The sequence below is a fragment of the Meles meles genome, chromosome 2, assembly GCF_922984935.1.
Source record: "Meles meles chromosome 2, mMelMel3.1 paternal haplotype, whole genome shotgun sequence".
In the NCBI taxonomy this organism is placed as follows: domain Eukaryota; kingdom Metazoa; phylum Chordata; class Mammalia; order Carnivora; family Mustelidae; genus Meles; species Meles meles.
In genome coordinates, this window is record NC_060067.1 from 109,948,845 (window position 1) to 109,962,633 (window position 13,789).

The 13,789-nt window shown below is 36.4% G+C and overlaps 1 protein-coding gene across 1 annotated transcript in view; it reads right to left on the bottom strand.

Moving 5' to 3' along the window:
* The window catches only part of LOC123931091 (microsomal triglyceride transfer protein), a 46,966-nt gene that overhangs the window by 32,509 nt on the left and 668 nt on the right, over positions 1-13,789 (bottom strand). The window contains exons 2-5 of the mRNA XM_045987845.1: positions 8,621-8,808; positions 7,190-7,333; positions 1,465-1,572; positions 160-276 (exon numbers count right to left, since the gene is read on the bottom strand). Coding sequence (XP_045843801.1) covers positions 160-276; positions 1,465-1,572; positions 7,190-7,333; positions 8,621-8,808 — 557 coding nt within the window. The remainder of the gene's footprint in view (positions 1-159; positions 277-1,464; positions 1,573-7,189; positions 7,334-8,620; positions 8,809-13,789) is intronic.

Genomic DNA, 13,789 nt, shown 5'->3' on the forward strand with positions numbered 1-13,789 from the left:
ATGCAGGGCTCGATCCCAGGACCCTAGGATCATGACCTGAGCCGAAGGCAGAGAGGCTTTAACCCACTGAGTCACCCAGGCGCCCCTTCTGTTATTTTAAATTAATATCTATAAAATGTAATTATTTGGATGCCTTAAAAAGCGTGATATCGATCATACCTGATTTGAGGTTGTAAATCCAGATCTCTCTATTTTGCATGAATCCAAGGCCTTAATTTTGGTCACTTTGTCCTGATGAGCCTGGTATGTCACCTTACAATCCCCAGAGATATCTACCTAAAAAGAAAAGTAAAAATACATCTTTAAGGATTTTCACATGGACCACTTAAATTCTAGAGGGAAGCGGCCTGAAAACTGGGGTTCCTGATATTGTGATAGGGGGCTGCTTTTTTGTCCAGGCTGACAAGACCAAAGGACAGGAAGAATTCAGTGTTCCTGAAACGTGTGGATTCTTTTTCATCCTCTTTTGTTGGGTCTTACGAGCACCTTCTGTTGCCCCAGTAATAATAAAGGATTTCCTACCTCTCTTTAACATCTAGGAAGAATTGGACAAATGACCTGATCATAATCAAAACCTCTTGTAAGTGGATAATTACGTGGGAAAGGGATCTGACTTTTAATGCTGTATCTAGATGTGAGTATGGGCATGTACTCCCTCATTGACTAGCTGAATATAATTAGAAATCCTTAAAAACTTGTGGGATTAATTCAACTCATTGTAAGTCACATTAACAATTTGAGTGTGGGCAAATTCTTGCCTTCACAGACTGTTTAGCTTCTCTGTCCCTTCCCTTGGGTCTCAACTGGCACCACACGTGGCTTTTATTCTAGTAAACTACCCAATATTCCCTTGGCCCAGCCCTGTCAATTAGATTTTTTTCACCCATTCCTGGGTTGGCTGAATTCAGAACAGGTAACTCAGACTCAGCCCTGCCTTTGACCCAAAGTGTGATACTGGGAGAGAAACTTAACTTCTCTAGTTTAACCCCAGTTTCTTCATCCGTAAAATGAAGGGGGTTGGTATAGACCTCTGGTTCCCCAAACTGACAAGGCATCCAAACTCTCTGAGAAAACTGTTGTAATACAGATGCTCAGGTCCTCCCTAATCTATTGAATCAGAATCTCTGCAGGGAATCCATATCTTAAATAAGGTCCCCATGGGATAGTGATGTACAGTGATGCCACTGAAATGCTCCCCAATGTTTTCTGCACCTCTGCCATTTAGTCATTCTGAAGTCTCCTTAGTATAATAGATTCAAATTTCCTTCACCCTGTATTTGGGTACAAATTGGGATAAATGGCAATCTGTTTCACATGTAAATGAGACTTAACCACCCTAGTCACCCTTTCTGAGCATTACCATAGTAGTAAATTTTTACTGAATTTCTTAAAATAGAAATCCATATAAGCAACCTCTGTAACTATCGACAAATAATATACTGGATCCTTAATATTAGTAAGTACCTCGTTGGTGGTTCCAGAGCTTAACTGCATCTGAAATAGGCTAGCCAATCCTCTCTTGAGATTCTCTATAGCCACCGGTTCATTTGGATATGAGTAGAAATCTTTGACCTGGGGTGGGGGAGAGACAAACATATATGAAGTAAAAATGCATCATTTTTCAATTTTGTTAAATAATTAGTGGGAAAGATCAGATTTTCACCCTTATCAATCTGGAAGACAGAGATCTGTTACTCCAAAGCTGGGGATTTCTTTTTTTGTAAAAAGATATTATTTAAGTTTCTACAAAGCTAGACCATGAAAATATAAAACTTTGGGAGACAGATAATTAAGGCTCTGAACATGATGGGCATAGCCTAGGGAAGGAAAGAGTGAGCTGATTTAGACTGAGATTTCTGTGAAAGCAAGAAGGATTGCCCAAGGAAGAGAAATCAGGAATATTTTCTTTGAACATATCAATATGTTCCCTACCTGCAACACTGCTTGAAACAAAAATGAACCAATGTTTAAAACAAAGAAATCAGTTCTGGGAAGATAATATCAATTAACATACTTGATACTCATAAGCTAGCACAACCTCTAAGGGCTATGACAAGGGCCTACACACGGCCATAAGGTCCATGGACAAAATTCCACAGGGGTGATTTTCTCTGGCCCTCCAGAGCACTCATGTAGACCCTGGATATAAGGAGATAGAGATGGCTGGAGGATTTGAGGTTGAGAATGTTACCATTGCATGCCCTGACACAGGCACTGCCTTGAGTCCCTTCGGAAGGCAAGAGATGAGGTTGAAATGAGGAGGATGACTGTGATTTGTCTGTAATGGTCAGTGGCTTAGCTTTGTTTTATCCTTGACATTTATAGGCCTGGGGTGATAACAATGTCTCATACCATTTTGGTAATTTAGGTCATGTTTAAGAAACAAGAATAAAAATACAGAGAATTTTCTGGAAGTTCTGTCACTTTTCACCCTGTATTAACTCCAAACACCTCACACAATTTAGAAGTAGAGCATGGATATGGCTTCCTTGTAAAAATCCTCAAGGTCTATGGTAATTATAGCTGAGCATTCCTACTGGAAATATCCTGAATGCCTTCCTATTCTCTTTAAAACCAACCATGATTTCTCAAGTAAAACAGAAAGCTCAGTAATTACATAATGAATTCAATTAATACCAATAGAACAATTCAACCGATATGAAAACTCTCACACCTTAGAAGAGAATATTCGGCCTGACTTAGCCAAACAAGTGCCTCAAATCTCTATTTTTATTTTCTACATATACTCTGCCTAGCGAAAAACTTACTAGGTACTTTTTCCAGCATTTAATTTTAGTCATTATACTGAACAAACCTATAAATGTTGGAATTGTGTTTGTCCAGGTTAAAAAGGAACTGGAATGGTGACCTCAGCGTCTGAAAATCCATGGTATCATATTCTCAAACAAATCACTGGCAATTTCTCAGATCCAAGGCTGAGTTTCTGACGTTCTATTTTGTAAACTGGGTCTTCCTTCCTTTTCAGAATTACAGTGTAACTTCCTTTTCAAATTTCTGGAAGTATATCTCCAGATATCATGATTATTAAAGGTTCATAAGTGGATCGCTTAAACCCAGACATAGCCAGAAGGACTCACATAGTGGCAATACACATAGCCTACGACCTGTGATTTTTGTGGCTTGAGTCTTAAGTACTTCAGAAAGAAAAGAGGAGCCATTAAATGGTGAAAACACTTGTATGGTCATCAGTATCCTCACTTTCCTTCCAGGCTATAAAATGTGCCTGAAGTATTTATATAAAGTTTTCCTTAAAATTTCAGGCAACGTAGTTCTCTGATTTAATCTTTGGACTACAGAAAAGATTAAATGCTCTTTTATCAATGGCTCATGCCTACAGATCAAGCTTTGATCTTGACTGCTAGATCTCTAAAAAAATGGTATTAACAACTTTTTTTTCCCTAACAGATTGAACAAGATAAACTGGAAGACAAAAAGGGTTTTTTTTCATTACTCTATTAATATTTATTGTTTCCCTAAAACTAGAAAAGTGGACAAATCTGGTTTTCCTCACTTGTATGGCTGTTATCTTTAGGGCTTAAATACTTAAAAACGCTAAAGTGTTAGAATTGAGTAGGCTCTCAAAAATTAAAAATATAGTAAGTCAGAACTTTGCAGTTCAATCCATTTGGCTGTCACAGCAATAATCTTAAATTCATTATTTTGCAACAAGAACCAAGTAAGCTTTATTACATTCAGCCCATAAAGCTGATTTTCTTCATTCAGTTTTGAAATGAGCTCTGAACATCTGAGAGCACAGGACTCTTATCTAAATTCACAGAACCCACAGCTTCCGGAAAGCAACAGTGATACCAGCTAGTTACAAATTAAGTCTTAAACCCAAGGAAACCAAACATAGAGGAAAATGAGTGAGTTGGGGAAAAGGAGATGCAGTGCCTCTTTTTGTCAAATTTTGAGGGCCAATTTTGCCTTGGAATTCGTAGGGATTCATCATACTATTTTTCTTGGGGGAAAAAATGTTTCCATACATCCCCTTAATTTTTACATTCTTTAAGAATAAGAGAAAGCAAAATTCCATTAACTGGCCCAAATACCAAAAATAAACAAAAAGAATCCCAGCAAACAAACTAATCATTTTATTTAATCTACTTAGCTGGAGCAATGTCTCTACATACATCTTTGTTATACATATCTAACAGAGTATAGCTAGGCCATGACACGCTGGAACACAGACGAGTGAAGATATAGATGAAGAATTGAAGGTTTTGAAGGTGTCCTATTTCTTATGTGTGTGTGAAGGACCCAAACTGCCAGATTCAGGGAACAAATCAATGCCCAGAAACAACACACAAAATAAAGGGCCATCTCAGCAGCTATGAGGTTAATTTAATCAACAGTGACAGTGAAAACCAGAAATGGAAATCTGGTAATTATCCAGTTAATTGGATTAGCATTTCAGGCCCAAAAAAGAACCCATGCATCTTTTGCTTGTCAGTGTTAATCAACTTAACCAGGAAACTGTCATGTTTCCAACTTCACTTATATGATTTGTAGACAAAACTAGAGCCATGCCCAAACACCTATATAGGGAAGATGAGTGGGCATGGAAAAAAGATTATGTGCAATAAATATGCATTTGAGTGTTTTAATGGGCTCTCGTTTATAATGCAAATGTAGGAGCTTAAAACAGGGGCTCCAGAAAGACAAAAAAATACATGCTGCTCAGCATCCTTGAAATCACAGAAATTTCAAGGGGGTAAAACTTAATTCGAACCTGGGGTAGAACATATTTTTTAATAACACTGCCAATCAGTAGTTCAGATTTTCCTTTCATAATTCCTCTCATAGTAAATTGAAGTGATCATTTAAATAATGATCTTTCTGACAGTGATGTGGCTGAAAATTCCACATGGCTTCTTAGTCTCCAGGGCCATATTTTTTTTTTTCCAACAAGTACTTTAATCATATCATTGATAGAGAGCACAGTGCACTTTAACCGGAGGCTATCGTAAATCATTACAATCACAGCTCGTGTAGAATTGGCATGTTGGAGTCACCGATATAATGATGTGGCAGCTCCAGCCCAGCCTTTGAACAGTGAGGGCACCAAGTCCTTTTGTGTGTGTAACAAGACTTTGTACTCCACTGCTACCCAAGGGGCTATAAAATGGAGGCTGTCATTAAGATTATAAATGCAACTAATATTTTACAGGCTCAAGTGTCTTTACACATTGGAAGGCCAGAGAGGAAAAAAAATAGTATTTTAAGTTGTTGTGCCATATGAACATCAAGTGAGTTACTAGATACATTGAAGGATAAAATAGGAATATTACAAGTCCCCCAAAGAGGTGGTACTTCCCCAAAGCCTTACTGCTAGAAGACAGTATAATGTAGAGGTTTCCAACCTAGCCTCTGAAATTAGACCTTCTATTTTAATACCACCTCCACTGCTTGCCAGTTGTAGGAGCCTAGGCAAGTTTCTTTACTGCTCTTAAATTTGGTTTCCTAATCTATTACAAGATGCTTCCCAGAGCTGTCATGAGGATAGAAGAGAGAATTCATGAAATGCCTTCGGCCTCTGGTGCACAATAAGTGCTCAGTCTGATTTAGCTATTATTAAGCAAACAATAACCAAAGCCCAAACTCTCAAAGTTCAACTCATTTTAACCCCAGGTATCCTTATACACTCATTCCTTTAGTTTACAAACATTCATTGAGTGGCCACTATGAGCAAAGACACTGAATATACAGAGTTAAAGACACAATTGCGCCCATGAGCTTACTCTGAATACTGAATGCAGACAGATACAGAGAGAATCTCAACATACAGTGATAAACACCAAATATAAATGAGCCTAGAAGAATACGGGGTTTGGGAGAATGCTAGGAAATACTCCTGGAATACCAAGTCAGTCGGTACAAGGCATGGTTCTGGGTACGCTGGGGAGGAAGGGAGTGGAAGTGCACGAAGGAGAGAGGGAGGGCCTGGAACATAAAGAGCAATGGGAATTTTCTCTACTGAAACCCATAATCTAATAATGAACACAAATGACCAAAGGACAGTGATAAGGGCTATGAGTAAGCTACAAGGTGCTAAGCAGGTTTTAAAGAGGGGTGGTGATTTCCAACTGGTTGGAAGGATATAAACTTTATAAAAGAAAGGGGCTGTGAGCAAAGCCTGAGGCATGATAAATATTTTGACAAGGAGAAGAAAAGCATTCTTAAGATGGGGATTCATATTTGGTTGTAGAAATAACAACACAAGAGTCCTTTTTTAGTACTTCCTATAAAAATGCACATCATTATTAGAAATATATTACATGTCTGAAATTTATAAAGTATTTTTTTACCTTTATTTTGAATCTAGAAAATTTTAATCTAGAGACATTTTGGAGACACATGGCACTTAAACTCTAATGATCTCTTACTATTTTTCTACTTTGGTACCTAAAATTGATCATCTTTACAGATATGTTTTTAGGTCTGTCAATATAATATCTATGCTTTTCATAAGTCTACATATGTAATGTCTAGTAATTCACTGATCACAATTGTATCTTAATTCCAAACATATTTAGGCCATTTTTAATAGACTACAATCAAATCATAAGTAATGTACACTTACAGAATTCTCTGAGCAAACTTCCAAATGGATATTATAGTGTTCATACATTAATAAATAAAATGCTTTTCAAAATCATAGTTTTTAAATAAGCTCTAAGTACTTTTTTAAAAAATCAACTCAACCTTGGGAATGCCATGCCCTTTCAAAAGCTTCAGTTTTGTACATTAGCCAGATACTGATATTCTTATGAGTTAATATCATTAATCTAAATTAGTTCATTTTAATCTCATAATTTGTCTACTTTCCCAAATGATATAATCACTTGTGATGACCTAGTGAGTTACAGTATTTTTCTAATCCTTCTTAATTTAATAAGGAATATACCTTTTAAGAATGCCTCTCAAAAAATACTTGATTCTACTATAAAGATTTTCATAAAAATGGGAAACAAATGGCTAAAAAATATAAGTGAATTCAATGCCTTGATTTACTTCTGAAGTATTTAATTTGCAATCTCTACTTATTCTTGAAAAAGTTCCATTTACTATGAAAGTGATGATATCATGATTACTTCAAAATAATAACTACTGACGGGAAGAAAAATTTGAAGTAGGAAAGATGTGGGATCCCCAAAATCACTTTTACCTTTCCATGGACTAGATGAAGGAGCACAGGTCTTTGTAAAGCTTCTAGGTTTTCTTTTCTTATAATTTTGGGTGGGTTTTTTCCTTTGAAAATGCTCTTCTCTCCTCTCTGCTCGTTCACATTTTCAACATTTACATCTTTCATCTGGAATCATGGAAAGAAACCTGTTAGAAAAACTTGCTATGTCTATTTCCATTACAGTCTCTTAGAAAATAAAGTGATAAAGCAATAAACAGTGTTGTCCATAATGTATTCTGTTGGTTTTCAATTCATGATTCATAGGACTTAGCCATTAACTTTAAAAGAATGGAGAAGGTATCTAAAAATTGGGTTTTTGAATTAGGTAAAAATACTGATTCTTAAAGAAATCTGTGAATTCAGGTTTACAATAATTATGAATGGAAGGTGGTTCTTTTTTGTCAGTTACTCTCCTTATTCATGTTGACTGTTGCTGTCCGCCTGGTCTCTTTACTTTACCATTTTTTGAACGTAATGTTAATCCATTGTACTTCACTTACATATGCAAAATTAAAGATGAACAGTCTGGTTACTGAACAAGGAAGTACATTTACTTCACAGTACTTTACTGTCCTATTGAGAAATGGCTCAGAGAGATGGATGATGAAGTTTTGATCCAACTTGGAAGATACAACAACTATGAGAGACATCCAAAGAGGCAAAGATCACTTGGTACACGTATTACACTGATACCTCATTATAAAGTTTATCAACAACTACTTATCAGTTACAAGGGAACAGATCTTGGTCCTGTGTACCTGTTTCACACTAACGTGGAGAAGAATAACTGACTTTACTAGAGAAATCTATTGCCTTTAGGCTCTTAAAAGCAAATATGGAATCACTATATATTAAAACTGAAAGTTCAAGGCCCCAGAAGCCATCTAATTTGACTTCCTTTCTCAACACATAAATCTAATTATCATAACTGACCAAACACTGTGATGCAGGCCAGTGCATGGTTCTTACCTCAGGAAGAAGACAGAATTGGTTCACTTCCTCATTGGTCATTCTGTTACATGAAAGAACTCAGAAAAATTGAGACCTCCCTATTTATCTCTTCTTTATGCTAGAATGGTCTTGTTTTTCACATGACTATGGATTCCAGACTTCTCATTCCTAAAACATCTCAAGTGAATTTTAGTTTAAGTGTGCCTATTAATGCAAAATGTAGAATTGAACATCATGCTATAGTTACTTACCAGCATATATCTTCTTTTGCTTGATTCAACAACTTGGAAAGACCACACCACTTTTGATTAGCAAAAATTTCAAAACTGTAGATCTACTTATTTTAGTTATAGATAACAAACTAAATGGATATATAACAAAGAGCACAAAAGCGTTGAATGATGCACTTCACAAAGACTTTGCTGACCTCTAATCTTCACATCTCTGGTAGAGGATACCTACTGTGATTTGGATAAGTTGGTCATCATCGCCATCAGGATTCCTCCAGAGTAAGATGACATCCACATTAGATGAAATTTGGTAGCCTACACTGTCTTCTTGTTTTCCTTTGCCCCGATCAAGAAAAACTTCGGTGGAATATGTGAGTTTGTAGAGCCGGTCATTATTTAACGACAGACCAGTTGTGTGACCTGCATAAAGATTGCGACACGTCAAGTTTCAGTTGTAAGGGAACTGTCAGGCCATGAACTGTGCTTTCTTGCTATAAAACATTGTTCATCTGGCACAGTGGTGCCTGGTGGGAGCTTAGTAATATTACTAATAGTAATATTAGTAATAATAAAAATGAAAGATAGTTCTATTCTCCATCTGCTGAAATTATAGACTTGAACAACAGCAAGAACAACTAATAAACAAATAAGCTTCCATTTCAGAAAACTTTTGTTTGTGTCCCTAATCAACAATCAGATTATCTAATTTTGCCCTGGTTGAACCATAGAACATTTTTTAAAGAAATGTCATCATATTGCTTTCAATTGCTTTTAAATTATATGATTTCTCTTCTTCCCCCAGCTTTATTGAGGTATGATGAATATGATTTAAAGTAAAGGGTTAGCCAGGAATTGCTTTACAAAATTAATAAAAACCATTTGTAATTAAGATATCATTTCAGTTCAACAGATCAATGCCAAGGTAATTTTAAGGACTAGAAGGCAATTCCTTGAATTGGATATTTAAAGACTATCCCCTGCAATGTAATTTACTCTATTAATTATAGTAAATATATTACAGTTTATTTAGCTATAATAAAACTTAGCACAGGGACGCCTGGGTGGCTCAGTGGGTTAAAGCCTCTGTCTTTGGCTCAGGTCATGATCCCAGGGTCCTGGGATCGAGCCCCACATTGGGCTCTCTGCTTGGCGGGGAGTCTGCTTCCCCCTCTCTCTCTGTCTGCCTCTCTGCCTGCTTGTGATCTCTGTCTGTCAAATAAATAAATAAAAATCTTGAAGGAAAAAAAGGAAAAAAATTTAGACAAAGGTACATTTCAAAGCTACACATATGCAAATTTAAATTAGCTGAATAAAATAATGTTTTACTACATAAAATCTTAGTACAGGCTTTAATATGGCAGGGGCAGTTTAATGTCAAATAGTATAGTGAGCCAAAATAATTGATATATGGAGCAATTCACCTACTCTCTAATCCAGGTTAACTTAATCCAAAGAAATGTGAAGGAGTAGGATCAGCTCTGTCAAACCTAATGGGGTAGGTACCATTATTAGTTTCCTTTTACAGATAAGGAAAGGGAAGGGCATAGAGATTATACATTTTATCCGAGGTTACCCAGACAGTTAGTGACAGAGACAGGACTTGAACCCAGCCTGTCTGGCTCTAGAAACCATGCTCTTCCTTTATTACGCACATCTAAACCTTTGGGTTGAACTCTTTTCCATTCCTAGAGAGTAAGCTAGGGATTCACTCATACATTCAACAATGATATACTGAGAACCTACTGGGTGTTAGGCACTTTTCTAGGCTCTGGGATTATACCTGTTATAAGCAGACAGAATATCTGTCTTTGTGGAGTTTACACTTGAATGAGGAGGAGATGGGCAATAAAAAAGTATATAAGCAAATTATAAGGTGTTAGAAATGCTAATTTAAAAAAAATGAAATAAGAAAGGGAATGGGAATACTGAGGGAAAGACCTTTCTGAGAAGGTGATATTCTGGGCAAAGGCTACTTAGGCTAGCCACATGGATATCCGTGGGAGGAGCATTTCCCTCTCAGCTATCCCCACACTTTTACCTTGCCCTCCAACACCCTCTCCCCCCCCACACACACATAAAAGTAATAGCAAGTTTAAAGGTCCTGGGGAGAGCTCAGTGTATGTGTAATGAAGATCAGGAAGGCCACAGAGGCAGCAGTTAAGTGAAAGACACTACAAAAGATGAGGTCAAATAGTTACCTATGGGTGACCAGGAGATTTGCAGGGACATGACAGAATTTGAGTGAGATGGGAAGCCCCTGGAAAGTTTTGGGTGGTGAAGTTACACGTTCTGACAAACCTTCAAAGAAAGGAGATAAGGAGACAAGAAATAGGAATCTAGAAAAGCCATGAAAAGGAAAGGTGGGAGGTGGGTATCTAAGAGTATACATATAAAAACAAACTGTGTCTAAGCACCAATCAAGCAGAACCTCAGGTATAAAATATAGAAGATAGAAAAAGTCAAGAAAAACCTTGAAGGAGATAAAGTCTGTGACTATCTCTTGCCTCCCTTACCTCCACCTCTTTTAACTGGGGACACGCTACAAGTTCAAACATTGGCTTTCTGGCCAGGAAAGGTATTTTGGTCAGAGAGGCCTACTTTTTATGATGCGTATCGAATTCCACCGAGGGCATAAAGGAAATACATATCTTATCTAATCCTCACAGCAATTCTGAAAGGTAAGCATTATATGACAAGCTGAGAAAAGCTGACTCTGCTTTCAGTCTAACATAGCAGATAGAAGGCAGAATTTGATGTCTAAGTTAATGAGATGTACTATACAAAGAAGTCTTCTGGTTAAAATAACTATGAAACTTTTGTAGGGAGGTAGCTTCTCTTAAATTCCAGAGATCTCCAAAGTATCATGCTGATCATTTTTTCCTTACTTTTACTTTACCAATCAAAAGAATGTGAAAACAGACAATATATTATAGATCAGTTCTTGACTATGATTTGGAAGTGATAAAGCATTGGAAAAAGTAGGTCTCATTCCATATCTTTTTCCCACCTTTTTTTTTTTCTTAGAGAAAGAGAAAGGGATTGAGGAAAGGCAGAGGGAGAGGGAGAAAGAGAATCTTAAGGAGGCTCCACACCCAGAGCAGAGCCCAACATGGAGATAGATCTCACCACCCTGAGATCATGACCTAAGCCAAAACCAAGACCCAGATGCTTAACCAACTGAGCCACCCACGTGTCCCTTTCTTACCTCTAACGGGAGATAAAACGTAAAAGGATTCAAATAAGTGGACTGCTGTAATATTGTCCCTGTTATCCTTTCCTCTTTGAAAAGTATTCCTCTGTTTATGTTATTCAGAGATCTGGCAACAATGGGCAATGGGAGCATATTCTATTCATACTATTGACTTATTTCTTTCTTAGGCTATCGCTCTATAAAATACGCAAAATGGCACTTTTTGGAAACTGAGTTTAGAAAAAACCTCTTCAATATGTTCCTTCAAATGCATTTAAAAATTTTAAGTGACTTAAAAGCAACAAAACTCTCAGTTTTGAACCCATTAAGAAATATCTTAAAATATGCATTTATCAAAATTAGGTAAATTCAAGGTGAGATTTAAAGACAAATGCAGTATTGATAAGGATAGGTCATGGAATTTAGGATTCCAACAGAAAACTACAAGGCAAAAAGTAAAAGACTAGAATGAAGGATAAGGGAAAAAGACTGGAAGATGATTAATGTGAATGGACTGAAAAGTGCAGGTCCGGCTGAGGACTGAGAGAAAAACTGGAAGTGAAGGGACAGTTCATGTTTCAAGGTAAGAAGATTAAATAGAAAACTTATGCTTGGGTTAGCAAAAGGAAAAGTACTATAAAAAAAGTCCTGAGGAAAGCACTGAGAATAGATCCCGCCATGACAAAATACAATTGAAAAAAAGTAGGGAAAATTTGAGTCTTTAGGACATTCACACTCAGCCTATCCCTTCTAAGTAGACCCTAGTCCATACTAGTTCTATCCTCACTTCTCTTCAGTCCCACCTGCACTCAGAACCCCCCCCCCCAGATCTGGGGATTTGCTAAACAGCTGCATTTATAATTAGGTTTGAGATGGGTTTTCAGGTGATACACGAGATCCCAAAATTTATAATGGCCTGATTTTAAAATAGACTTTTACAAGTAGTTTGTTTCTTAAATGTCAATTATTACAGAGGCATCTCTGTAATCATGGTACCCTAAGACAAAAAGTTATCACATCCAGGTAGAGAGAGCTGTCAAGTCCTCTACTTTTTATTTATGATATTTGACATAAGCAGCTTGTAGCCTGAAGCTAATGATGCTTAAGCTTTGGGGCTCTCACACTCCCAAGCTCGTTCCAAGGTCTTGGAAGGGGACCCTAGCAATGTGTATACATGCCATACCTTTTTTTATAGTAACATTTGCAAAAGTAAGATGTTTTTGCAATCTTTTCTCAAAGATGTCTCCTAAATTGCATAAGCTTCAGGTTATAAAACTCTGGAGTTGTCACTGAGCTTGTATACAACAAACTGTAGCTATCTGTCATGTTCTAAACTGTATTTCTGTATGTCCTTGTAGTGTGTGTGTGTGTGTGTGTGTGTGTGTGTGTGTGTGTGTGTTTTAGAGTCTTCAGAAGTGCATGTTTTGGAAAACATCAGGTAATCCAATTTTCTCCTTTATAAAGTGGGAAAAAATAGAAGTGTACAATAACTACTATAGTTCAATAATTTTTCTCAAAATAATAAGGGTATTAGATTTGATACTACGATATATAAATCCCTCATATTTTAAACACTATAAACAATTTATTTGGCAGATATATCACATAAGGACTGTTTTTTTAAATAATGAACACTTTAGAAACTGGTGAAAAATACCATCTTTAGTTCAAGAACCTAAAGTATGATTTGCTTAGGTGAAATAATTTAAATTTAGCCTTGCATTTATTGCTTCTAATAACAAAGATTGTCTCTCAAGAGAAATCTTAAGACTAATTTTATCTTAACATCAAAAGCTTATCTCAAAAGTGATTTAGAACTTTACAAGTGAATTGTTTTATATCACTTAGAGTACATAGTTGTTAAAACTGGACCCTATCATGCTAAGTTACGTGTTAGATCAATTGTTTTTTTACAGTGTGTCCTCTTAAGAGACTCTAAAAGTGATTATTTTACATCAGGTACAACATTTAGAAATCCAAGGAGTTTGTTTATATTCTAGGTGATTTAAACAAGATTCCATGTTAATACATTTCATTCAGCTTTTAGAAACCATCCCTTTCAAAATGTTTGTTCTGAAAGGTATCAATTCATGTGTTTTTTAAAATCAACTTTTCAAGTAGAAACTATAACTCGTAACACTATTAATCCAAACATAATAAGTCTTATTTCTTAAATCTATACCATGTAGTTTTATTTTCTTTAATTCACCA